The sequence below is a fragment of the Ursus americanus genome, chromosome 28 (genome assembly GCF_024610735.1).
Source record: "Ursus americanus isolate L20-20 chromosome 28, mUrsAme1.1.p, whole genome shotgun sequence".
Lineage (NCBI taxonomy): Eukaryota > Metazoa > Chordata > Mammalia > Carnivora > Ursidae > Ursus > Ursus americanus.
The window spans coordinates 14,094,921-14,121,506 of record NC_142154.1 but is presented as its reverse complement, the minus strand read 5'-3'; the positions used below and the strand labels follow the sequence as shown (position 1 = coordinate 14,121,506).

Here is a 26,586-nt window from a genome sequence, read left to right as displayed (position 1 = left end):
GACCGGCCCCCAATGAAAGTGAGGTGTGCGAAGGAATAAATCTTCAATGGTATAATTTTAGACCCTGTGGCAACTGGGAAGGGCTGCTATTTTGGGCTGTGGGGCTTTCTCCTTGACCTGAGATGATGTTACTTTGCCGGCCATTGGCGCAGTCGGCCAACCCTGCGCGCGGCCCTTGTAGCAACGTGCCTGCCATTCCTCGGGGATGCTTCTTCGTTTCTCCGCCTAGCCGCTCTGTGCATTTGTGCAAGGGCGCGAATCTGGCCACGTGCGCCCACCTGGGCTTGTTGAGGGGGTGGCACGGGCTACCCCTGAGGGGCAGCAGAGACGGAAGGCACTTCCTTCCACGGAGGGGGCAGGGAGGCTTCCTGCTCTGGTCATTGCCTGTCCCCCAGCTTCCATGCTTTATCAGCTGTTTGGTGACCATTGTGTGGGTCACCCCCTCTCTGAGCAAGGTGACCAGGCGGTCTCTGGGCCGCAGCGTCTGGGTACCCCTCCTGGGAGGCCTCATTTGAAGCTGCCCTGGGGGGAGGGGTGCATCCTCACCACGATCCTGACCACCCTGCTTGCTCCCTTCCCACTCAAGCTCCTGATACAGTTGCAGCCCGCAGAGCCTTGTCCGGGCGGGGGAAGCGAGTTAGGACTCCTGCAGCTGACGGGCAGGACAGCTACAAGAAATCCGAGGGTGGCCAAAACAGTGCTTTCCAGAAAGGGCCAAGAGTCTAGCCAATATCATCACTGGGGAGAATATCTTGTTCGTAGTTTTTACAACCTAAAAAGTGCACACAAGACCCAGAGATCATTCAGGAAGGAGGAATAAAGTCTGTAAAGAATGAAAAACATGGGAACATTTTTTTTTCTTTTAAAGGATTTGAGCTTATTTGTGCCAAAAAAGAGAAAACAGAAGCCTTTTATAGGTATGGAGAGAATGTGAGTCTCTCTTCTACAAGTCTCCAGCCATTAAAAAAGGGGAGAATTCCAGAGTTGGAAAAGACAGAGAGAGAGAAAGAGAGAGAGAAGGAAAACGGGGTGGGGAGGGGACTAGGATAAAAGAAACTGACTAAAGAATAGAAAAGACAGTGGCTGGAGGGTAAGACAAAGGGAGAGACAAAGATCAAGAGATAATGCTGCCTTCCTTATCTGCCGTCAAATTAAATTTTTTTTTTTGAGAGGAAAGGAGGGGGGAGAGAGAGCTTGCCCAGGGGTAGGGGGAGAGGTAGACGGAGAGGGAGAGAAAGAATCTTAAGCAGGCTCCATGCCCATTGTGGAGCCCAACGCAGGGCTTGATCCCACGACCCTGAGCTGAAACCAAGAGGTGGACACTTAATTGGCTGAACCACCCAGGCGCCCCTGCTGTTAAATTAAATTTAACAGCTATTTTGAGAACCAACTATGTCTTTTCCAGTTCTCTATTTCTCTATGACAGATCACCCTAAAATTTATTTACTTAAAACCGCAACCATCATTTTTATTATTATCTGTCAGGGTGCTGAGTGTTGGCTGGGCTCAGCAGGGCGGGTCTTGTGCAGCCTTTCATGAGGCTGAGGTCTGCGGGCAGCCCGGGCTGGGGTCATCTCCAAGGCTTCCCCACTGACACGTGGGGACGGATGCGGGCCCTGCCTGGAACCTCAGCTGAGGCCATCAGCCGGAATGCCTGGTCACTTTTCACAGCAGCTCGTCCCTGTGCTCCATTCCCGGCCTCTCAGGGCTCCAGAGATGAGTATCCGAAGAGAACAAGGTAGAAGTTGAACCCTCCTTTCTGGCCTGGCCCACGCACATGCTCTATGGGTCCAGCAGTCAGTAAGGTCAGCTCAGATTCAAGGAGAAGGCACATAGACCCTTCCTATGGATTTGAGGAGTATTTGAGAACTTGTGGCTATGTCTTAAAACTGCTAAAATGTCCAATCATGAGGTCATCTGTTCTCAACCTTCAAACCTCCAGAAGCTTCTTGTCGAGTTGGAGCCATGCAAGTCAGTTAAATAATCAGGGCAAAGGAATGAAATGTCCATTCCAGCTTTATTCAAACCCTAATGTTTGTTCTTAATAACTTCTTATCCTTTTATCTGTTTTCTCTTCCCCTGCCTCATGTTCATTCCACCAACCATCCTTCCTTTCAATGGCATCTTTCTTCTGTGGTCCTAAAACTCTTTCCATCCCTCCATCTCCTTTGGTCATCACTGTATGCTTTCCGTGCATGAAAAAGATTTACCTCCCATTCCCCTTCCTTACATTTTGCTTCTCTATGGCCATTTCTCAGACCAGTGACCTCTCCCTGCCCTTCCCTGCCCCCCTCCTCACTTGACTGCTTAAACTATGTATCTTCATGTGGGGTTCCCTCTTTGTGGCCACTGTCTCCTGCCTTCTAAAACCATGTCTTATATTCCGTGTAGCTCATGCTTTTCTTCTCTGCTCTGACTTGTCTTCTCCTAGGTGCCATTTGTCTCACACAGTGTCCCAGGGCAATGGACCCTGGCATGCCCAGCGCCCGGCATCTCCATCAGATGCAGCTTTGATGGTGTACCATCTTCATGGTGAGGCCTTGTCCACAGCCACGGACTTTCAGGCGGGATTTGCTGCTCAGCTGATGACCTTTCTCTGGTAAGAGTTTCCCATCATCTCCCATCATCACTGAAGAGACTTTTTTCTCTGCATCTCAGTCTCTGGTCTCCAAATATTACTAACTGTAGATATTCACTTAAAAAATTATTTATCTTAGAAGGTAAGAGAGGGAGAGCATGAGCAGGAGGGGCAGAGAGAGAGGGAGAGAGAATCTGAGCCATGGAGCCCAACTTGGGGCTCGATCCCTGGACCCTGAGATCATAACCTGAGCCGAAACCAATGGTCGGACGCTCAACCGACTGTACCACCCAGGTGCCCCTAGACATTCACTTTTTTTTTTTTAAAGATTTTATTTATTTAACAGAGACAGACAGCCAGCGAGAGAGGGAACACAGGCAGGGGGAGTGGGAGAGGAAGAAGCAGGCTCCCAGCGGAGGAGCCTGATGTGGGGCTCGATCCCAGAATGCCGGGATCACGCCGTGAGCCGAAGGCTGACGCTTAACAACTGAGCCACCCAGGCGCCCCTAGACATTCACTTTTTAATCCCTATGTAGGTTGGGGTCCTTTTCTCCTCTAGTATAAAAGTAATATATAGCCACTGTAGAGAATTCAGAGCACACAAAAAAGCAAAAACAAGAAAAAGCTGTTGTGGGTATAAATGTTGTTATGTTAAGACCTTGGTGTGGGCTACTGTTTTCCCTCCATATTTATAATTGTTATTTAGAAAAAAAAAAAAACAGAATTACTACTTAGATGGGCAATGCTTTCCTCCAAGTTATTTGCTATTTTATAGAATCAGTTGTGACAAAACTAGAACCTCTGGCTCCAGCTCATTGGACCCGTCTGGGCCATGAGGCCCTAGTGGGGCCAGTACCTGCCCTTTCCTTAGTGCTAAGTCAGATGATATGGGGATCTATCTGGAGCCCTAACGTCACATCAAGGTGGGATTAGAATTTTCACTTTGAAGCCTGAAACTTTATGGGAGATGGTGTTTTGCAAGAGACAAGTGGAGAAGACCCAGGAGCCTAGAGGCATTCCGTGGATCCTGGTGCTAATTCCTGCGGTGAATTTCGTGCTCTAGCCTCATATCTCAAACCCTCCACCTGAGTGCTGGAGCTGTGTCTGTGGGATGCTGACATTTCCCCTAACAATATCAGAGCGAGGGGACACTTTTTTGCAACCTGCTTTTTTCATGTAACAATCATTCGTAAGTTTTTTCTGCATCATTATAGATTCTTCGAGATTATGATTTTGGTGCCCTCACGGTGACAACTGTAGAGGTTTGAATATTTATGAGGAAAGTGGAACATACTGCTGAAACTCTGGCGTTAGATAGTATTGAGTCCAAATGCCTGCCTTGACACGTAGTTTGCTATGGGACTTGGGCAAATAAATCACTTAAACACTCCATCTCTGAGTCCCCATCTGTAAAATGGATGTAACGATATGGTCCAGTGATGTAACGAATCGAACGTTCCCGAGACACAACCCGCCACAAAAGTAAGGGTTTGATAGCTTTTTCCTATAATTATTAATTATCATAACCCTAAATCCTCTGTAATTACTCATGAACAGCCCCCATACTTTTTCAGCACTAGAAACAAAGCCGTGATGAACTTTCCCAAATATTTACACATGATTTTCTTGAGTTAAGTGCCCATGAGTTGCATCATTGGGTCACAGATGACAGACATTTAAAGAGTTCCAAACTGCCACTGCTTTCACCGAATCGTCTAAGTGGTCCACAACCCAGCCTTTCCCATTTGTTTTCCTTGTCCACAGTTTCAGAGACAATGTGTCTCTTTCTGTGTCTAGGATTTGCTATAATGCTCGCCTTCCAACGAATTTCAAATATTGCCACATCTGACATTTAAAAAAATTTTTTTTACATCTGACATTTAAGTCGGAGCTTTTTCAGGTAGATCTCACTTATGGATTTAGTTATTCACTCACATACTAGATGGAGATTAAGTTTATGTATAGACTAGGTTTATAGGATAGGTTTATATTGTCAGAGCTGACTTGTGTGCTGCTAACCATGGAGAGGGCTTTGGAGCTTTGAGGAAGAGTTCTAGATAGTTCTAAAGAAGTCAGCTATTGACCAAGCCTGAACAATATCTAGAAAATCCTTCCCCTCTAGGAACAGGGCTATTTGAAACAGGAACACCTGATCCTTTGACCTGCTGGGAATGATCTCCCACCTGCAGACCCTACGTACCTTGGCTCCAATGCTCAGGAAATACCAATGTGAAATTCAGTGAGATGCTTCTTTGAGCCACCCACTCTGCTGTGCACTGGAGAGAGGAAGAAAACCCAAACCCAACATGCTTCTTGCCTCAAAGACCATTGTCTGTTGGACAAGCAGATGTGCAAACAATTATAGGTCATAGTTAAATTTGCCGGAATGGAGGAGTGTAACTGTAAGGAAATCCCTGAGCCATGGTCTGTACTGATGGTCTCCAGAGGGTTTTGGTGGGTCCAAGGTTACAGCATTTAGAGACATTTTTAGTTGCCAACAATGAACGATTGGAGATTTCAGGTAAAAATGTAGATTTCTGTCTCACCTTGAAAAAAATTGGAAGTATTAGCAATACTGAGGCCCCATGTTACCATGACAACAGTGAGGTGTGGCTGACCCGTTAGCCAGGGCATCAATTCTCAGTCTCTCTCTCTTTTTTTTTTTTTTGGCACAGTCCCCACCACTCCCTACTGTGCTACCCTTTGCTGCTTTTCTTATGTGTGCTATCTGTATGGGCCATGAGTTTCTGACCACAGGCCTAATTAAGCGGGTGTTTTTAACCTTTCACAGGCTCTCAGAGAAGGCACGGAGAGGTCTGCTAGAGCCCAGGATGGCAGGGTAAGCAAGAATTTGCTAGGTAGATAGGTAGATAGGTGGAGGGAGGACCATCCATGGCGGGCAGAATAGCATGTGCAAGGATACTGGGGCTGGAGCATGGAGGTCTGGTTGGGTGATGACAGGCAGATGGGCTGGAGAGGAGTTGGGCATTGGAAGGAAGGGACTGAGAGAAAGAGTTGGAGAGTCTTGCAACCCATTGGCTCTTGAGCAGCCTGCACACCAAAATAAGGCATTTAGATTTTTTTTTTTTCTGTAAAAACTAGATCTGATGCTTGAGAGAAGAATAGCTAACAGAGTTTCTATTATCTGTGCTCTGACACCATGGTGGCACCTTGCAAAGCATGTTGTGCTCAGAACCTCATTCAGTTCTGATGCCAAGCCCAGAAGACGTGCGCTTCTCTTACCCTCACTTTACACGTGAAAAAATGCTGCTAGAAGGAGGTTGGTGAAGTGACTTCCCCAAGGTCAGACCAGTAAGTGGCAAAGAGGGAAGTGGACCCTAGGCCCAACTACAGAGCTTGCAACTTGATCGCTAGGCATCCAGGCTTCAGAACTACTACCGTCGCAGGGAAGGCAGGTTGCTCTGGGAGGGTGTCAGGAGAGGCCGACAGACGGAGCAGGGTGGCTGGGTGTCTGCTGCAAGGGCCAGTAGGAGAGCAGGAGAGCCACACGGGGCTGCGTCTGTGCAGTGCAGAGGAAGGGGCATGTGGGTTACACGGGGGACGACCCTTCTTCGTGGGATGTGCCCGCCATAGGAGTTTCCTCTTACTCCTTTGAATTCTCAGGGCACTTGGTGTCTCTTGCCCAGGGCTTGCTTAATGCCCCCATAACAGCTGTGCACATCTTACGGCCTCTTGTCTAGTTCAAGTTTGTAAGGGGCAGGAGGAATCATGCTTTATTTGCCTTAATTTTATTTTTGCCTTGCTGAGCACAGTGCTTTCATAAACGAATGAATTCCCCAAATTATCGTTTTCAGATCGTTTCTCCTTCTGTATGCATTTGCGAAGGCTGTGGCAGGTTAAACAGTTTCTCTTTTCAAACATGAAAATAATTTCTTTACACGATCTACTGTAAACTATTTGAAAATACGAGGGAGAGGAAGACAGGGAAGCTGTTTAAAAGCAGCAAAACCCTTTAAGAGTCAATGTCACATTTATTGTTATAAAATATTTTTCTCTCTCTGTTAGACATCTGGTTCCCATTACGTACAGTATTGGGTACTTGAGTTCACCAGGCATTTTGCATACCAAGCAGTGTGCATGTGAAATCCGCCCGACATCCGCCAGTTCATATTTGCACCATGCAAGTCCTACTTTACATTTGCAGACAACCCTTCGATCACCAACTTAATTCTTCCCAATATGCTTTCGAGGTTATTTTATTCATCCTCAGCTTGAGGACCAAATTGCCTACATCTGAGAAATGAAGGACTTAATCACGGAGTCTTTGCTTTGTGTCCCTGTATGGTCCAACTATCTATAAGCTTGCACCAAAGTCAATGGAACATCTAAATCCTAAGTCTATATTTCCCAGCAACATTGACCCAGAAATGAGAAACACAATATGGAATGTTTGCTAATGAGTCATGAATTTCATTATAATTGCTTCCACATTCAGGATAGCGCCCTTAAACCATCTAATCTTGACATATCCTGCAACAATCCCATGTGTTGTAAATGATTTTGTTTTATTCCTTAGGTTACTGTTAAGGGCTTATTTTATGCTTCATTTCATTTTCTTAAAGAAAGCCGCACACGTGTGCGCGCGCACACTCACTCTCTTGGGTGCGCACGCGCGCGCGCTCACACGGCATAGAGGCTTTTGCCTCCATCTCTATTTTTTGAAATAAGATAATTACAAAACCAAAAGGAGCCGTCGTCCTTTGGTTTGGAAATAAAAATAAACACATTTAGGAAGAGAGTTGCAATAGGGTCTATCGTGGAGTTCCAAGTCAGGTCTGTGAGGTTTAAGGCCAGAAGGGACCAGTGTCTGGGCCAGTGGCCGCCTGTCCCCTCCCTTTCCGCATGGAAGGGTCTATGACTGCGTGAACGGAGACCGCTAGCATTCAGTACAGTAATAATGGAAAATTAAATACGACTTTTAAAAACTGCTCACATTATAAAGTGATCTATTAGCATTATATGACTTTGGCACTTAAAGTGACTGATTCTAATTGTACGATTTGGCCCATGGCAAGCATTAAAGAGCTACAAAATCTTGTGGGCTTTTTTTTTTTTTTTTAATCTCTTTTGGGGTATTTTAAAGTGGATTTTTTTTTTTTCCTTTGGAAGAAAGCTTTGTTCCTGCCACGGAAAAGGTTGTGCAGAAGAAATCTCTCAGTCCTGATAGAGCCAGAGGTAATTATAGTTTCTTTTTCTTCGATTCATGAATCGATAAGGCAAATATTAAGAACATTTTTGCATTTTTTCCCTCCTCCTTTTTTATTAAGTGAAACTCTGCCTTTACAGCTTGGGGATGTTCTCCTGAAAAAGTAAAGATGGATGGCCTTCCCTGATAAGCTTTCCTAGCAATCAGACAGGCATTCTTTCCCTGCACCTGGTGATCATAGTGTATCCTGCTGAATCTGTTCTGCACGAGCCCGTGGGTCGCTGAGATGACGTTGCATGCCGTACCTTGAGCTGAACTTAATTTAAGCAAGCTAGCACAAAACAAGGGCGACTTCTGCGCAGGTCTTTTTCTTAGATATACTTACTAAAGGGTTTGCAGTTTTCAGAAAAAGAGGGATGCATGTGGGGGAATGTCATTCATCTTTGAATTAGACTTGATGTTTACGATATGTACAGCCTTTTTCATAATTCTCAAGGTATGGACTACAGGAAGCTTATTAACTGAACAGTATTGGAAACGGTAGCTTTTTATGCTGACGGAATCCTTTTTGAACTTCTGTGTTTAAGCCAAACTGAAGTTTTACTTTAATCTATGTGCCTATGCATTTCTTGCCGGCGGTTTTCAGATCTCTCAGTTGTCGAAAAATTGCCTACTATGCTTCAGAGAGTTTTGGTATAATGACCCACATTATTATCCACTTCACCAACAGTGGGCTCTTGAACACATAATTTAAAAACTCCAGTAACACTGTTAGAGTGTAAATACCAGCCTTATTGATTTGAAAAATTCTTTTTCTGAAATCGGACTTTTTTTTTTTTTAAAGACCATGCTAAAGCAGAAAGAAGTTTAAAGGCTCTTGTGAGTTTTTCACTCACACTTCCCTATAGCTTGTAATAGCTCTCTTTCTTCCAAACCCTGAAATCCACAGAAGAGAGCAGAAATACTTGTTATTGACCTAAATTAGGATAAAAGGAAGAGAGAAGATAAGATCATAGCCGTCGGCACTTTGTTTATGAAAACATCATTTTGACGATGTGCTTGAATCAGGCAAAAGTAATGCGCCTCCCTCCTCTTCCAGCATATTTGAAATGCCAGCCTGATCAGACCTAGAGAGCAATGCCCAGAATTAGGGCATTACCTTTCCTGTATGCTGGTGTTGTACAGGATGGCATCATTTAATCGTGATGGTTTTTCTTCATTATTTTAGAAATACTCACCATAATAAAATAAAAATATACAGATGTATACCTATAAGAACAAAAAATAAATTTGTTTTTATAAAAAGTTATCATATTTTATTTGAAAAGTTTTAGGACTTGAAAAAGAAGTTGTGAAAATAATTCAGAGAGATCGCCTGTTCCCTTTTCCCAGTTCCCCCAAAGATAACATCTCATATAAACATAGTACCTTGTCAACATTAGGAAATTGATTTAATAGTGTTATCCTATTTATAGACCTCATTTGGACTTTAGCAGTTTTTTTTTTAAAGATTTTATTTACTTGTTTATTTAAAAGAGAGAGAGAGAGACAGAGAGAGCTCGTCACACAAGCAGGGGGAGGGGAAAAGATTGAAGGAGGGAGAATCTTAAGCAGATCTCATGCTGAGCTTGGAGCCAGACACAGGGCTCCATCTCACGAGACTGAGATCATGACTTGAGCTGAAACCAAAAGTAGGACGCTTAACTGATTGAGCCACCCAGGCATCCCTGGATTTCAGCAGTTTTTATATGCATTCACATTAAGGGTATATATACCTAGGGTGTGTGTGTGTGTTTGTAAAAGAGATTTTATTCATTCATTCAGAGAGAGAGAGAGAGAGCACAAGCAGGAGTGGGTGGCAGAGTGAGAGGGAGAAGCAGACTCCTGGCTGAGCAGGGAGTCCCGAGGTGGAGCTTGATTCCAGGACCCTGGGATCATGACCTGAGTTGAAGGCAGATGCTTAACTGACTGAGCCACCCAGGCGCCCCTCGAGTGTATATTAATATGTGGAAATGCATTAACCACCAGCGCTAAGGGAGCATCTCTCACTGATGAGTGCTGACAGTACGCAAGATTCTCAGATGATGTGGTTTTGTATATCCTGTGGCTGACTAAAGAGGAGGTAGATTTGGTTGTATTAATGAAGACCTCATATTATTAGCTATATCCATATATTAATTGACTAATAAAAATAATCAATCCTATATCAAGTGCCAACTGGAGATACAAAGATGGTGGCACTGATTCCGCTTTCAAAGAACTCACAGAAGTAGGTAGGAAAAGAATCAACAATTACACCACGGAGAGTTGTTTACCATAGGGCAAATGAAACAGCACCCCGTTACTAAGCACCTACAAGTGCGTTAGCGATAAGGGAATAAGATGCATGCCTCTCTTGTTCTGGATCATACGGCTGAGTGGAGAAGACAAGACTGGTAACGAGTAGTGACAACAGAGAGCCTACCACAGGGCAGGGGCTCAAAGTGGGTCGGTCCTGACCTGGTTCAAGGGGTGCAAGAAAGTGACTCAAGGGCATGTCCTGTAGCCACAATTGGCATTTCAAGATGTTGAGAGTGATAGGATCTTTGAGCCAGCTTGTTCCATTCAGAGCCTAGATAGCGTCTTCTAGTTCTGGTGTTGCATTTGAGCAGATGCTTTGCCAACACATCATTGTTTCTTAGAACTGACTCAAAAGTTCTTTTTTTATTCTTGCTTATTTTTATTTTTTAAAGATTTTATTTATTTATTTGACAGAGAGAGATAGCGAGAGAGGGAACACAAGCAAGGGGAGTGTGAGAGAGAGAAGCAGGCTTCCCGCTGGCCAGGGAGACTGACACGGGGCTCGATCCCAGGACCCTGGGATCATGACCTGAGCCAAAGGCAGATGCTTAACGGCTGAGCCACCGAGGCGCCCCCAAAAGGTCTTCGACATCATACTTGTTATGCTAGATCTTCCCTACTCAACCCTGGCAGGCCTGGTGCTGGGCTCACATAGCACATGGGTTGGAGAGACGTCTATTTTCTAGCAGTAAAGCGGAAGTGGTTCCCTAGAGCATGGTTGGTAGCCAGTGCTAGAGAAATAAAACCATTGTATGCCTTAAAAATTGAGGTTCTTTATTCCAAATGTAACAACACTATCACCCTCTATCCTCCTACAGATGTGATTATGAGCATTTCCTGCTTGGAACTCCTCAATTGCTTTCCACTGGACTTCAGGTGAGATCTGGAATTCCTACTGTAGCCTGTGGTCTACAGGGTCCTGTATGGTCTGGCCAACCTACCTATGTCCTCAGCCTCATCATAGTCCACTTTACTTCCAGTTCCCAGGGGTCCAGTCTCACTGGACTGTTGAATGGCCCTTTAATTTGCTAAGCTGTGTTCCACCCCTGGGCCTTTGCACATTCTGCTTCCACAAATGCTCCCTTCCCACACATACCCTTTCTCTATACCTTCATCTATAACCTCATTCTTCAGGCTTCTATTGTAAGACTTGCTATACTGAAGCACTTGTCTCTATGAAGTTCCCACTAAGAGTTCCATTTTATCCATAGTTATGTATCTTTATCTATACAATCTTATATTCAATGATAGGACTATGTATCTGTCTCTCTTATTGTACTGTGAGTTCCATGCGGGTAAGGATGATGTATGTTTTTGTGATTATCTTCTCGAGGTTCAATAAGTATTTGTTGAATGATTTATTGAATGGATGCATGGATGAATGAATGAAATAATGACACATCCCCTGATTTCTCCCATAAGTTTAAGTAATGTCAAATCTGGGATTTGGACATATGTATAAACTCTTCATTTTGGGTTCATTGGTTTGGGGCTCATTTCTGGGGTCTTTCTCATGTTCAGACCAGCTTTTCATAAGAAATCATGGTTTGGTTGTCAATTTTGCCCACGTCTGTGGGTTCTGCTTTGCATGTTTTATCTGATCTAGTTGTTATTTCAAAAAGGTAGCGGCCATTCCTTATCAACATGGTGGCCCTTCATTGGCAAAGAATAGCCCAGAGCTTCTTCGACAAACTCAGGGCTCTGGGCATGGCACGGTGGTATGTTGGTGACCTTGACAGTGGGAGTACTTTGGCAGACAGTTCCAGCACACCCTTGGAAGAGTTTGTAGCTGGATTCTAGATCCAAATCCTGTCTTCACTGGCATCAGGATGGGAGAGACTATAATGAGGATAAAGGAGGCTCATTTGCGAATATCAGATCAAAGAGGTATTTGGAACAGGGCTAGAGATAGAAGTCAGGGACCATTCTCCACAGAGCAGTGATCTTTGAGCTAATTCTAGATTGACGGTCAGGGTTGAATGAGTTCTATGGGAGTATGTGACAGGTAAGGATGAAACAGAGGGCGTGGTGTGTGTAAAGGTCTTGGAGAGAAGTTTGATGAGAAGACTCAACCAAATCTCTGGAAAATTTGGATACAAACCCATGTCTCTTGAAAAGAGTGATCCTTCCCCTGTCCCTCAAATTTGAATTATCTAGGTCATTGTTTCAATTTTGTGGCCGGTCTCTACCTAGTCTAAGCATATGTTAGTAATTAAATGTAGATTATTTATCTTATATTTAGGTAGGTAGGTAACAATGCAGTGTGAATTCCATCCCTTTTCTCCTTTCCTTGTAGGTTTCTATCAAGGTGTGTGTGTGTGTGTGTGTGTGTGTGTGTGTGTGTCCTTACATTCATTTGTCAATCTTTCCCAGATACGAATGAAGCTCACAGACTCGTTTATTTTAAGAGCTTTGAGGTTCTGGAGGGTGCTGCCTGTGGTGAATGCGTAGCTAGTATAAAGACAGCATGACCTGCCAGGAGGGGTTTAGATTTTGGAGTTCAACGCCTGGGGTCAAAGTTGAACTTAACGTGCGTGCTGACTTGTGATTTTGGGCAAGTCCCTTAACCTCTCTGAGCCTCAATTTTCTCCCTTCTAACGTTGAGGTGACAATAAAATTATTTGCCTCATTTGCCTCATAGAATTATGTATGTGATGTGATTTACATGAAAGAACTTCAAAAATTATGAGGCACTTTGTACGTATCAGGCATTATTGTTATACAGTAAATGGACTCTTAAAAAATGTGACTGGTTACTGCAAGAAAGTGCCATACGTGTGGATGAAAAATTCCCAGGCTCATTGTCACTTGAAAGTTTACAATAACATATTTCAAATATGGCAGCAATGTGGCAGCTAGACATTCAAACATTTCTCAAAGCGATGAAAATTTACAATTACTATGCTGCAGGTTTATCATTGACACAGCAGTTCAGTGTATAAATATTGAGAAAGAGAAGGTCGGTCCCCAAATGAAGACTGGTAAACCCTTTGATGTTTAGCAAGAAAGATATCAAAGTGAATTTTCCTGGGATATTTCTGGGTAGCTCATTTTGTAGTATGCTTGGAAATTATATAACCTTAGAATCACTTTTCAGGATATAGTAATAAACTTTCTCGAAAAGTTTTATTGAACTAGGAAGTGGCTAGAGTAACTGGGAGGAAAGGCAAACATGTTTTATATGTAACAAAAGACGATTTCAAACATCAATTTTAAAATATAACAAATCTAAAAATGCACGTCCAGTTCAATACTAAAAAAATTAGTGAGATCCTTTTGCTATAAAAGTGATTTTCTAGAAACTCAAATAGGGTTCATATTAAAGAGGACAGGGGTGAATTTGTTCCACAACACAAGCCCAGAAAATGTTTGGTGGGTAGTACAAGCTGGGTTATTGATGAATGGTGGGGAATTTGGAATGTAGAACTGGAACCATAAGTAACATCCTTTTTTTTTTTTTTTTAAGATTTTGTTGATTTATTTGAGAGAGAGAGTGTGTGTGTACAAGCAGGGGGAGGGGAAGAAGAGGAGGGAGAAGCAGACTCCCTGCTGAGCAGGAGGGCCGATGTAGGGTTGGTGCCCCAGACCCCAGGATCATGACCTGAGCCAAAGGCAGACACTTAACCAATTGAACCACCCATGGAACCGTAATTAACGTCTGGATAAGAAAACCACTATCAACTATTTTATTTTATTTTATTTGATCTTTTCACCATAAACCATTTTAAATGAAGATAGTTTTGTTTTTGTTTCTGTTTTGCTCTGTTTTTCCTTCTTTCCTATTTCTCTATCTTGCCGAGTTGGGACATTTTTTCCCCCCTTTCCTCTTGAGACTGTCCTGAGTGAAAAGAAAACAAATATTTAAGTACTATATAGGAACAACACAAATGATGTTGGAAATGGGCCAACCACAAGCGATTGTGGTCATTGGCTGGCTGGTCTCAAAACCTCTGTCAGCTGCTGCATGTAGGAAGCTCAGGAATGTTTTCTGGTCAACTGAGGAGATCAAAGTTTTGGATCTTGAAAAGACAAGACTTTTGGAGTGGGGGAGGGCGCAGTACACATCACAGTGGTGAATACATTGTAGGACTAACTTCCACCACCCAAGAATAGTAATGGCATTGGGATCCCACAACTGATTAGTGGAGACCAACAACACATTATGGTCAGTTGGAGCCTCGCTGGGCCCAAAGTCACCCCAGAGCACTTTGCGAGAGGACCCTGGGGTCTTCACCTGAGCCTGAGACAGCTGCCATTTGAGCTTTCCCGCCTCATCCACCCCAGAGCAGTCCAGCAGCTGGATGGTTCTTGACTATCAGAATCTCGCTTTTACCATTCCTTGAGAAATTTGGTGTTTTCCTCTTTCGTAGAAAGTCTTTTGCGTGGAGGTGAACCCAGAGTTAGGGGTTGCTTAGCTCCAGCCTCAAAATGCACACACTGCATCTTTAAGAAATAGTTTACTTGTGAATCAGTAAACGTACCAGACAAAGCAGCCATTATTTATGCATTCCTGCATACCCGGCAAGGTGAAAATAATAGAATAAACATCATATACTTCATTATGATATCGGTTTACACTTGCAGGGTACACAAAAAGAGGCCATTTCATCAAGCTAATTGCCTGAAAGTAAAAGAGAGAGAACTTTAGCTATTAGTCTATTATGGGGCTTTTTTCTTAATCACAAATAGGGGCCGTGTGTCCCTGGGGGGATGTGTATTCTAATTTACAATTGAACTACAGATCAGAGCAATCAATCTTGGGCAGCACTTTTACAGTGTAATTGCTGCAACAGTAACAAATAGAAAAAAAAAGAAGAAGAAGGAGGAGAAGAAGAAGAAGAAGGCCTAGCTGAGCTTCAGCTTGAAGTGGAGATATTTCCAGGCAGTAGTTCAGGGTGGGAGGGAGACAAGACCCGCCACAGACATGAATATGCAATGAGGGCTCATTAGCTGCCTCGTGTTGCCATGACGAATGGCATTATCCCCGGCCTGGTGCTGTCTAAACATGAATTTTATAACGACCCATTTATCATGACTTGTCATGAGCTTCTGTACTGTACTTTCTTCCCGCTCACACACCTTTCCCTAGTAGGACGGGAAAAATCTTTCCCTTTTCTATTATTGTTTCCTTTTGTATTGATTTCTGGCCCTTCAAGGCAAGTGCTCCAATGTAGCAACATGCTCATGAATGATTTGTGACTTCAGAAAGTTCGAGAATGAAAACTCGATTAGTCATTCCATTTTCCCTGCGGTCATATGATTGAGAAAAAAGTTAGAGTCCACTTTGAAAGAAATTTCTTAATGTGTGAGCTTTCATTTTACTGTAGCATTCTGACACTGCAGAGACTTTTAAAATTTAAAATGAACTACGTTGTCTTCCTTTCATTAGTTTTCTTCCTTTTTCTTTTGTCCTGTAAGAACCTTTCAGTATCTTCCAAGTGGAACTCAAACGTTTAGAGGTATTTTCCAAAAATCTTGGCGCAAGGACTGAAATGCTTACGAGATTTTTAGAGCTTAGCATTTTACAGGTGCATGAATTGATTTCTCACTCAGATACCTGCTTAGATTGTGGGGACGAAGGTTGGCTTGTTCTTTGATGGTAACTTCCCAGGACATACGTTTTATTAATAGCAAAAAAAAAAACAAAAAAAACCCCCAAAAACCAAAAAACCATGAAAGCAATCTCCGTTGATAGAAACCATGAGGTCTGTTTGAATATTCAGCAGCCTCCAAACTGCTATAACGCGAAGGCTGGACTCTGTGCCATTGGCCAAGAGCGTGTGTGAGTGCCTCAAAGCTAAGTCCCACAGCTGATCAAGCATATGGTTCTAGATGGGCAGAAGCAGCCTCGTAATACAGACCCGATCAGCGGGATCATTGAATAGACTACTTAGTTACCATAAAGAGAGTATTACTGAGACATTTCTCAAGGTACAGGAAAGGCACGGGAATGTAGGGGAGGAGAATCTGGGATTGTTTTGCACACCCAGGGGTTATGGCCATCCTAATTTGCAAACAGAAAATAGCTGGCCAGATCTTTTTGAGTGTGGCTATCTCTCTTGTGCCCCTGAATTCTGAATTTTTTTTTTAAAGATTTATTTATTTGACAGAGAGAGACAGCAAGAGAGGGCACACAAGCAAGGGGAGTGTGAAAGGGAGAAGCAGGCTTCCCGCCTAGCAGGGAGCCCGATGCGGGGCTCGATCCCAGGACCTTGAGATCATGACCTGAGCTGAAGGCAGATGAGCCACCCAGACACCCCCTTTGAATTCGATATTAACAGTAATGATACTTCTACGTGATAGCATTTAAACAATAATACATAAAATTAACAATAAAATATTTTATATATTAATGATAATTACGTACTTGCGAGGCATTCTGCACTTCCAGAGCTCTTTCATCAGATCCTCAGGTTAATTGGGGGCAGGGTTATTATTTCCATTTTAAGGAAGTCATAATTGAGGCTCGGAGCTTAAGTGACTAGATCAAGGTCACACAGTTAGACCATGATGGTGCTGGGGCTCCACGTCAAGCCTTTACATTTCTAGGTTGGTGTTTCTCTATATCCAAAGTCACCAGAGCAGGAAATTGTTCCTAAAATGTCATCTTTTTTGGGATTTAGCAGTAAGTGAGTACGTTGGGAAAGGAGCCCGTTGAAAAGTTGGCCATCATTTACACTTGAGAGCCTGTTATTCTCCTAAACTACTTACTAGAAATTGAAATTAGCACGTGCATGTCAATTAAAATTAAGTTGCCATTCCAACCATTTAAGTTGAATTATCTTTCATCATTTGAAAATGCAGATAGGAAGTGTTTTTCAACATAAAGACTTGGGTACCATTCTGGCTGGTATTCTTGTGTTTTGAGTCTGTTGGGCATTATATATATTTTTTTTTTTTTTCAGAAGAAAATATCTTTTGTGTTTTCCGCTATGAATGAATTAAACAGGATTGTTAAAGATGATTTGGTGAAGAAGGGATTAAAATATTGGCAAATGATATTAAAGAACATTGTGATTATGACTGAGCAGATTAAGACTGTGTCTATATGACACCAAACATCTGGATGAAAATGGAAAAAAAAATTATAAAATCCTTGATTGTTTTCTTTACTTGACACTATACATCTGGATCTTTAAAAACATCTGGGTTTTTGACTCTTATTTCCCAGGTTTTCTCTGGGTGTTTGGCGTCGTGTACAGAGAGGTGGAGAAAAAAAAATTAATACTGTTATTACTGAATTAGAGAAAATGATTGCATTTAATTAATCTGCAAATATTAACTAATTATTCTATTTAACATAACATTTAATGAATAAAATCTTCCACCAGGCAAATAAAATAAGAAAGAAAGATGTAATTAGGTGATTTAAGAATAAAACTTGGCTTAAGGCGTATTTCAATCTTGGTCATAGTTTACCGACGGCAATTTCCTTGGGCAAAAATCTTTTTTGGTCTTCCGACAACAATTTTCTCTCTTAGAGAGTCGTTTCTCCATGTGTGATGAGGACCTGTTAATTCACAATGTGTTTTGACAATAGTAAAATTTCATAAACACTTAATAACATATGAGATACATCTAGTAATAGACATTTTCTTTGCCAAGCGAATTATCCGGCCTGATAAAATCAGTGTAAACCCACTCTCCAACCAGCCTCCTGACATGCCCGAGGCTGAACCCCGAAGAGGAATCGAATGAAAACAGGACTTCAAAGACTTCTTTGCAATGAAAAGCACCTTATGTGACTGACTTTTTTTGTGATCTCATCTAAAAAAAGTTATTATAATTATTGAACATTTCCTCTGTTGCTTATTCTCAATCCAATCAGTTATAATGAAAATAGTCTGCTGGCTTTTTATATTCTCAAGTTTTCGGAATGATTAGTGCTTCCTTGAGATATCCCATTAATTGGACACACAACCCAGATAAAAAGGCTGAAACCCGAGAGTATATAAAAAAACATAAGGTTGTTGCAATTTAAGTGCCTTCAAAAGATCTAATTTGATTTTTAAAAGCAGTTCTGCAGATGTGAAAATTAAAGGCACGCAGAAACAAGATGTGGTTGAATGAATGTGTAGGTAAGAAACATTTAGAGGTTTCAGTAGCCTTACTCCGAGTTTTTTATTTTTTATTTACTTTTATTTTTTTATTTAGCTGTTAGGTTGGAAAGATCGAGCCTACCACACAATAGAAATTGCTGAATATTATGGGTCGCTATTTCTTTATTGAATGGCCCCATTTTTTTCTTGCCCACCGTATTTCTGGAACAACTTGGTATTTCTGCGCGCAGGTTTTCAATCCTAGCACCCATCAATCAGATTTCAAATTCTAATAGAGTGAAAGGGTCTCTGCATTTGGTTTGTCTTAGCTGTTTCATCCATGAGCTTGTCCCCCTCCTACCATGAGCAAAGGGTACACTTACTCCCATTAAAAAGAGAGAGAGAGAGAGAAAGAAAGAAAGAAGGAAAGAAAGAAGAAAGGAAGAAAGGAAGAAAGGAAGAAAGGAAGAAAGAAAGAAAGAAAGAAAGAAAGAAAGAAAGAAAGAAAAGAAAGAAAAAGAAAAGGAAAGGAAAAAAAGAAAAAAGAAAAGAAAAGAAAAAGCTCTTCTACTGGCTCTAATGACATCTTCAGTCATTAATGAGTTAATAAAAATCTCAAAGTCATCTGGGGCTAGATAAAGAGGAAGAAAGAGAAGTATTGTACTGTAATGACAGGCTCCCTGGCTGCCCTCGGAGATGTCATGGGTCAGTCATGTTAAGAATGTGTGCGTCCAATCATCTGCTGATTTTTATCAGCAAGCCTTCCAGCAGGAACTGACAAGGGCCAGTTTGGGAGTCACAATGAATAAACAATGACTTTTTGGATTGTTGGGGGCTGTGCAATAGAGTGAGGGGTTTACAGGTACTAAAACATGATGACATCAGCAATCAATATACCAATTACTGGACAAGTTATTAGATGAGGCATTCCCGGGTCTTCGGCCGTCTTGCACTTTGAAGAGGCCTCGAGGAGGGAGACTCCCTCGCTCAGAGGCAGCCAGGGGACCGAGACCCAAGGCCCTGAGCTAAGAGGCCAGCCTTGCTTCTCTGGCTGAAGCAGTCCAGACCTGCATGTTTTGAATTGCTTGCGGAGCTTATTAAAAATACAGATTCTTCTTGAGTTTCCCTCCTAGAGCTTCCATCTCGGGGCTGTGGCTCGCTGTTTATAACCCGTTGGATCGGGCAGGTTAGGGAACCCCTGTCCCGCTGCAGCTCTCAAAGTGGAGTGCCAGACCAGGAGCATCAGCCTCACCGGGGCTCTGGCTAGAAATGCAGATTCTCGGGCCGCCGGGGTGGCTCTGTCGGTTAAGCATCTGCCTTCCAATCAGGTCAGGATGGAATCTGCTCAGTGGGGAGTCTGCTCGTCCCTCTCCTTCTGCCCCCCACCTCAAATAAATAAGAAAAACCTAAAAAAAGAAAAATGCAGATTCTCAGGCCCCTCCCCAGACCCTATCGAAACAGAAACTGGGTGTATGGCTCTGAGATCTGTTTAGATGCGGCCTCCTCGTGATTCTGATGCCCCTTACGGGTTTGAGACCCAAAGCTGTACAGCAGAGATCCTCACCAAGGGTCATGCTATCGTCCATCACCTCTGATGCCCCTCTTGAGCGATCTGTTACTCAAACTAGCTAAGAGGGAGAAGTGTGCAAATACGTGATTTCCTTAAAAAATTAAACGAAGGCAAACCCAAGCTTATCTCCATAGTACGCACCCTCCTTGCACCCTGCTAGGTCTTCTTGAATGATATTGATGCGTGAGTGACTTCGATTATAGAAAGGGAAGAACAAACCTGGCTTTCGTCTATTATTTAACATAGAAAGGGGAAGTGAATTTGTTAATAATCTTCAAAGGCAAAAAAATCATCTGTAAGCAAAAAAAATCAAGGTACGTGGCGCATCCATTTGCAAATGTAACTAATATTTGTCTGTAACTAATATATGCCCACAGGCTCTTGCGTTGATCAGAGAGATCTGCTTTAAAAAATGGCCACCTAAACATGCAACTGTCCCAGGTAGGAGAGGAAAATGAGCATCACCTAATGCTGGCAAATCACAAGGGGAAGAGGAATGGCAAAGCTTTCTTGCAGGGAACTTACGGATGTCTCTCATTTTGGCTGAGTCTCCCTGAAGGGGCAGCCCAGAGCTTGCTGAACTCTCAAAAGAGGTGGGCTAGTCTGCCAGACGCGCAATAGGTAAACATAGTTCCCTGAGTCTATTTCAGAGAACAATTCCAAGGTTCTAAACATTAACACTAAAAGAAGTCTGGGCCAAGTGAGAACATTCAGGTTAAATTTGAATTAAATAGGAGTGCTTGCAGCCGGGGCCCCTACCACGTTACTATACACTGTAATTCTCCAGGAGAGTGTTGCCCAATGGATTTGATCAACAAAACCCTTTTATGAAGGATAATATTATAGAGTTAGTGTTTCAAGGAGTAAACTTTAGGCAACATGGATTCATATGTTTTAAGATGGCAAACACCTGTGGGCAGAAGGTAGTTATTCTCTCTGTTGTATAATAATGGCCCTCTTTCTCTGTTATAATTTATTAAACCCTACGTGCCTGGCGTCAACGTTAATTATGTGGTGGCTTGAAGCCAACAAGAAGGTTCATGTAACCATCACCAAAGAGTTAAGTAAGTTGTCCAGCTAGTGATGGTCAGGTTAAATCATCCCTGAATTTTTGGCGTATCTCCCAGAACAGGTACTCATTAAAACACGCACACACACACACACACACACAACAAAAGTGAGTGAGAGAGAGACAGAGACAGAGAAAGAGAGAAACAGAGGGGAAAAAAAATCTGGATTTTACTAGTGAGATTACATTGTGTTTTCACAAATGAGAGGTAATTCCATCCCAACTCCTTACACGTATCCAGAGATTTCATACGAAAGCGGATGTGTCCCTAGCCTGATACTGGAGAGTCCTTCTGCTCCCCATTGACAGCATTGCCCTGGTAATTTCCAGCTCCCTGGGCTCTAGATGGTTGTGGTGGTGGAGCCGTGTTGGTTCCCACACTGACTATTCCTGAAGGTGAGAGGTGCCTGGGGATGTGGATTGCAGAGGTCGGGCAAGTCGGGACCTTAAGCCCATCCTTGGTTGTAAAACTTCTTCTCTTGAAGTTCTTGCCAGAGCTGTGTGTTAATGCCAAATGTTAATTCTTGCTGGGGACACAGTGTCTTATAAATGTTATGAAAGAATATCATTTTTCCTGCAGAAGTGAAGGTACTTTTAAGGCCATGTTAAGAAAGGGATTCGTTTTCCAAGTAACATCTGTAGGTCACGTGCTTGCCTATAAACGGCTTCTTTGCTAAAATCCTGCCCCCCCACCCCCTCCATTGTTCCTCCAGAGTTGGAAAGCAGTCTCACATGGAAGAAAGAATAGAACTTAAGGGGCATCTGAAAGATGTGTAAAGATGAAAAATAAAAACCCTAAACATAAAACACCCCACCACCCATGCTAATATGTGTCCCGTCTTCTCTGCAGTCCTGCAAGTCTATGCAAGACTCAGAACTCATTAGGATATGTCTCTGAATGAAAAATAATAGAGCAAAGTCAGCTTTGGGAGGTCTTAAAGCCCTATTTTCATCTCCTTTGTAAATATATCCCTGTTGACACTGCATGTGCTTCCCAGCTTTGGAGACACAAGGCGTTTTGCAGGAGGGCGGTCACTCCACACCCTTCCAGGAAGGAGCAGAGGTTCCGCGGAGTTAACTGGTTTACCTACCAACTCGTCTGGTTTGTTATGGAGTTGAATATTTCTCCCCTTTCTATTCTTTGAAATGGTTTGAATTAAAATAGCTTACTCAAGGTCACTGCAGGCATATGGTCCTGCTCAAAACTTTAAACAAAACATTAGTTTTTACAACCTTTTGTAATTTGGTATTGTATACAACATGGTTATATGCAGAGTTTCTGTAATCTTTTCAGTGGTGACAGAAATATGAGACGCAAATTTATAAGCCATTTAGTGAAGCATTTAATCAATTTCATGCATAGGAAATAACTCCGATTGCTTTGCTTTATCAATCTTTCTCTCTGGGAGAACTCCAGTCAACGTGATCTCCAGACACTGGCTGGGGGAATGGGGGCAGTTGGGGGGGCTGGGGGAGCAGAGTGCAGGGACAGGGTGGGGGAGGGGTGGAGAGTATGCACAAACCTTTCAATGCACTTGAACTATCAGGGACTTCTGAAGTCTCCCTGCCAGGGCTGCCAGCATCTCTGAGCCTTCTAGAGGCTGTGAATCAGACACATTCTGTGTATATTTGAGACAGAAAGTACGGGTCTAATGTTTAGAAGTTTTCGGGGCCTTTTACTGCAAAGTTACTCATTAAACCCCCTTTCTCGGAGTGCCTCTCGTGCTCAGCAGGGCGGACTGTGTCTAGCTTTAGGCTCAGAGACATAGTCAGTGGTTCTTACTTTCCAACACATGAAAAAGAAAACAGCTTACATTAAAGCTGACTTCTGCATCAGGGAGTCCAAGCAACATGCCCCAAATAACTGAAAACCCACCGAAGTGGTCTTTTACCAGCAGAGATAGTTTGGCAGTTTCCAGAATATTTAAACTGCCTTTTGGGGTTCCTGTTTTGATTCTCTTTTTGAATGGCTTAGAAGATGAATCCAGCCCTTGGCTACATAGTGGGTTAATATTTTCTTTTCTGTCGTGGGCTAGAATCCCTCTTATAACACTTTACCCCAAACACCATCAAGTTCTTAAATGAAAAAAAAAATCCCAAGGGAGCAAAAGACGATCTCGCAGTAATCACTGTCTGCTAAAGTGTTTTAAAGTTGCATTAGCTCCACCTTTTCCTCTAAGATTGGAACTCATACAAAGGTACTGTAGACATCGCTTTAATTTAGAAAATAGTTTGCTTCCATTTACTTCTGAACTTAGAAAAATACTCCAAATATTCCAAAATATTCCAAATCAGCTCCATTCATGGATCTCATTTCGGGAAGATATGGCATTTCACGCTCCCTTTTAAATATGACACACGCCCCGATGTCCCTGAAGTGGCCGTTCAGCGGCATGCCACTTGATGTTTATTTCGCCCTGTGATTTAAGCTGCGGGGACCACACAATTGCATGGAACAGAGTTGCCTTAGTGATCCTGTAGGAAACTGGTTAACTCTGAGGGAGATTGGCCAATGGAGGTTTGCATGTCAGTCTGTCTGTCTGTCTATCTATCTATCCATTGCCGTTCAACCATTAACTCCTGGATTAACCCAGTGCCTCACTGACTTTAAAAAGGAACAAAAAAAAAAAAAAAAAAAAAGAAGAATCATTTTAGAGGAAAGAGGTCTTTGGTATGAGAGCAGATATTTGGTGGGAAAAAAAGTGATTCCTTTGGGCCAAGGTATTTAAAATTTTCACAGAAAGTTTGAAACTCAAAACAATGACCATACACTTACTGTCTTGTGAATATTAGAGTTTCTAAGGCTAAGGCTTAAGGCTAAGAGCCTAAGGCTAACATCTTGCCTGCCACTACCTCCAACCTCAGTTGCTTTCTCCAACTTCCTTGACATGATCTATGGAAGCAAAGGTTTCATTTTTGTTTTTGTTTTTCTATCCAAAGAACCTCTAAAACATAGGTCATATTCGGCAACATATCATTGTGTCCTTGATAGTTTCACTCATCAGTGTCTTAGAGATCTTTCCTTGCTGGTAGAAACAGATATATAATATATCATTCTTTCTAAGTGCTTCAGAAATTTCCCATGGGCCATACCAATGCTCATTGCATCATTCCCATATAATGTGTGCACGGATTCCTACTACCTTTTTGCTGTTTTACACAGTGCTGCAGTGACTATCCTTGGACATACTTCCTTATGTACTTGGGTATTTCTCATATACCTGTATGTATAACATTCATAATACTCCTATGTTATGAGTTTTGTCTAGCATGGGTACTTAAAGTGAAATTGCTGGGTATGCACATTTTATTTTCTGATAGTTACTGCCAAATTATCTAGCAATTTTAATTTTTAAATGAAAGTCCTACTAGAATCTCCGATATGACTTTTCTCAATTCTACTCCAATCTACACATCACTCAGCCACTCTTATTCTTTGTTAAAAACTTTGCCTTTGCTTCTCCAAGAAGATGGAGACCATCCAAAGTGCCTTCTCATTGAGTCTTCCTTGTTCCAGGGCGAGCTGGGCCAGCCCGCCTAAACACCAGCCAAATGTCTAGAAGTTGGGCTGCTCAGCCCATTGAGATGGCCAGCTAATCCGTGATTGTATGGCAGTAGTCAAAAAACCAGACCAAACCAAACCTATTATTCATCCTTTTCAAATGTGTTTGTAAAGTCAATCACATATTTCCATTTCAATCATAGCATGGATGCCAAATTCAAGGAATTGTTTCAGCCAGTTTCATATCAAAGACCTACATATTTTTAGCATTTGAGAAGATAGCCTTGTAACAGACTGGTGTTTGCTTAGGACTTCGGGCCTAGGAAGGACATTGTTCTGGAATGACTTGCTAAGAAACAACTTTCCTTGTCTCCTTCACTCAGTGAATTTTTGTTTCCCTCTTTAGTACCTGATACCCATGTCCCCCTCTCTATTCTCCATTGCTGCCTCTTCAGACCCTTCTCCCCACCAGCTTTTGAAACAATATGGAAGCTCCGTATTCACCCCAGCATACCCTCCTCTCTTCCATCCATTTCATCGACTAAATCTATGAAACACAAACCTAGTTTGGATTCGCTCTTATTTGCAATATTTTCTTATTATTTGGACTCTTTGTCCTCCATGGATTTGTCCCCAGATCAGTCTTTTAAAACATATTTTCTCCTCCTTTATATATCGTTTACTTGGTAAAACAAAATGGCCACGATTCCCTAAATCTTGCTGCCTCTCTGCTCTTCCCATGCCCTGGAATGCCTTTCCCTGAACTCCAGAGGAGACCTTATTCTCAAAGTGGGGTACTTAATGTGGCTTCTGCCATCTTCCTCATGTTCCACCAAAACTAGTGTCACCATTATTTGGGGGGACAACTAACAAGGAAGGGAAAACGGAAGTCAGATGTTGGGCTAGGTCTACGTGAAATGGCTGGACTGACTATAATCTCAATAAAGGTTAAGCAGATTCTAAGTGATGGATAGTAATGTGTTTTCAATTCTACAGGCTAAAGCAGAAAGTGAGAACGTAATCAAATTACAGCTGTATTAAAATGTTAGGCTACAGCAAGTTTCTATTCAGCTCTACTCTAGCGCAAGCATCTAATCAGGAAATGGCCGACTATGTAACCCATGAATTGTTTGTAACTCAGAACCTTTAAGTGCAATGAAGCTAACCCCATTATATGAATAACATATTTAGTCTATATTATGTATAGTAATTCATGGATGAAAATGATACTTTTGGGTCTCTTAGTAGAGCCTGTACTTTCAGCTGATTTTTAAGATAAAAAGATTGATTTTCTATAGTTTTTATACTTTTTTGCCTGTCCCCCCTCCTAACTAATGGTATGGTTTGGTTTGGTCTGGTTTTTTGACTACTACACTTATAAGTAGCCTAATGTAAGTTAGCAAAGTTAGCAATGGACCAAAATTTTCTTTTCTTTAAAGACAATTGTCAATTCTTGGGATTGAATTTCCAAAAACCCTAAAACTCGCTGTTAATATGTATTTCTAATAATGAAAAATTAGAAGCCAACTACATGTCCAAGAGTCATAGATTGATGCCATACACACAGCGTATCAATATTGAAGTGTTATGCAGGCAAGAAAATGCTATGAAGTCTTTAACCATATGGAAAACTAGTTTTGACATAAGAAAACAGAAATGGCAAACCCACACGTAAGCTTAACTTGCTATGCATATGGCCCATGAACTTGTCAGGGTGGTAGAATTGCAAGTAATTTTATTTCTTCAAAATTTCTTTTATATAGTAAAATAGTGAGTGCGTGTCAAAATCAAAGCATTACCCTGGCTGTATTGCCCCCAGCTGAGTGGTGACAATTGAGCTGGAGGAAGAGAATTTCTTCCTCTGTTATCCCAGAATGGGGCTGGAGGGCTTCCTTCTAAGTAGGGCAGAGCACGCGTTGCCCTTACAAACAAGAAGAAATTGCACCAACTCCACTCAAGGAGACTGGTTTAAACAAACACTTGTAAGAAGAAACTGATGCTTTAGCACAAGGGTAGAATCCCCCCTAGCTTTCCCAGCTACTCTAAACACACCCGTGTCTCCTGATCTCGATGGACTGATTATCTTGGGGGGGAGGGGCAAGAAACTAGCAGATGGGATTGCCAGAGTGCTTTACTCATCTTCAAGGAATTGTGGAAAATGGGAGATTTAGTGGAAATTGAGCATGTGCAAGTGGTGATTTACTTCCCCAAATATTTCACAGGTGACTTTTGAAAATGCTTGAAATACTTAGAAAGCCCATGAATTAGAGGCCGAGTTTCCACAAAATTTAGGAGAAAATCTTGATTTACTATTTTGTAGT

The 26,586-nt window shown here is 42.3% G+C and overlaps 1 protein-coding gene and 1 long non-coding RNA gene across 32 annotated transcripts in view; one reads left to right on the top strand and one right to left on the bottom strand.

The window, feature by feature from the left end:
* Positions 1–26,586, top strand: part of LOC123790808 (uncharacterized) — a 274,206-nt gene that overhangs the window by 45,284 nt on the left and 202,336 nt on the right. For 29 of the 31 annotated variants that reach the window (XM_087856663.1, XM_087856691.1, XM_087856690.1 and 26 more), the window contains 4 exons: positions 2,432–2,599; positions 5,370–5,417; positions 7,713–7,774; positions 10,904–10,961. In XM_087856663.1, the coding sequence (XP_087712789.1) occupies positions 2,432–2,599; positions 5,370–5,417; positions 7,713–7,774; positions 10,904–10,961 (336 nt within the window). Of the gene's footprint in view, positions 1–2,431; positions 2,600–5,369; positions 5,418–7,708; positions 7,775–10,903; positions 10,963–26,586 lie in introns of those variants that run through there. The other 2 variants (XM_087856686.1, XM_087856684.1) reach the window with 2 other exon arrangements.
* Positions 1–26,586, bottom strand: part of LOC123790807 (uncharacterized) — a 116,714-nt gene that overhangs the window by 20,122 nt on the left and 70,006 nt on the right. The gene's annotated exons all lie outside the window — the stretch shown is intronic.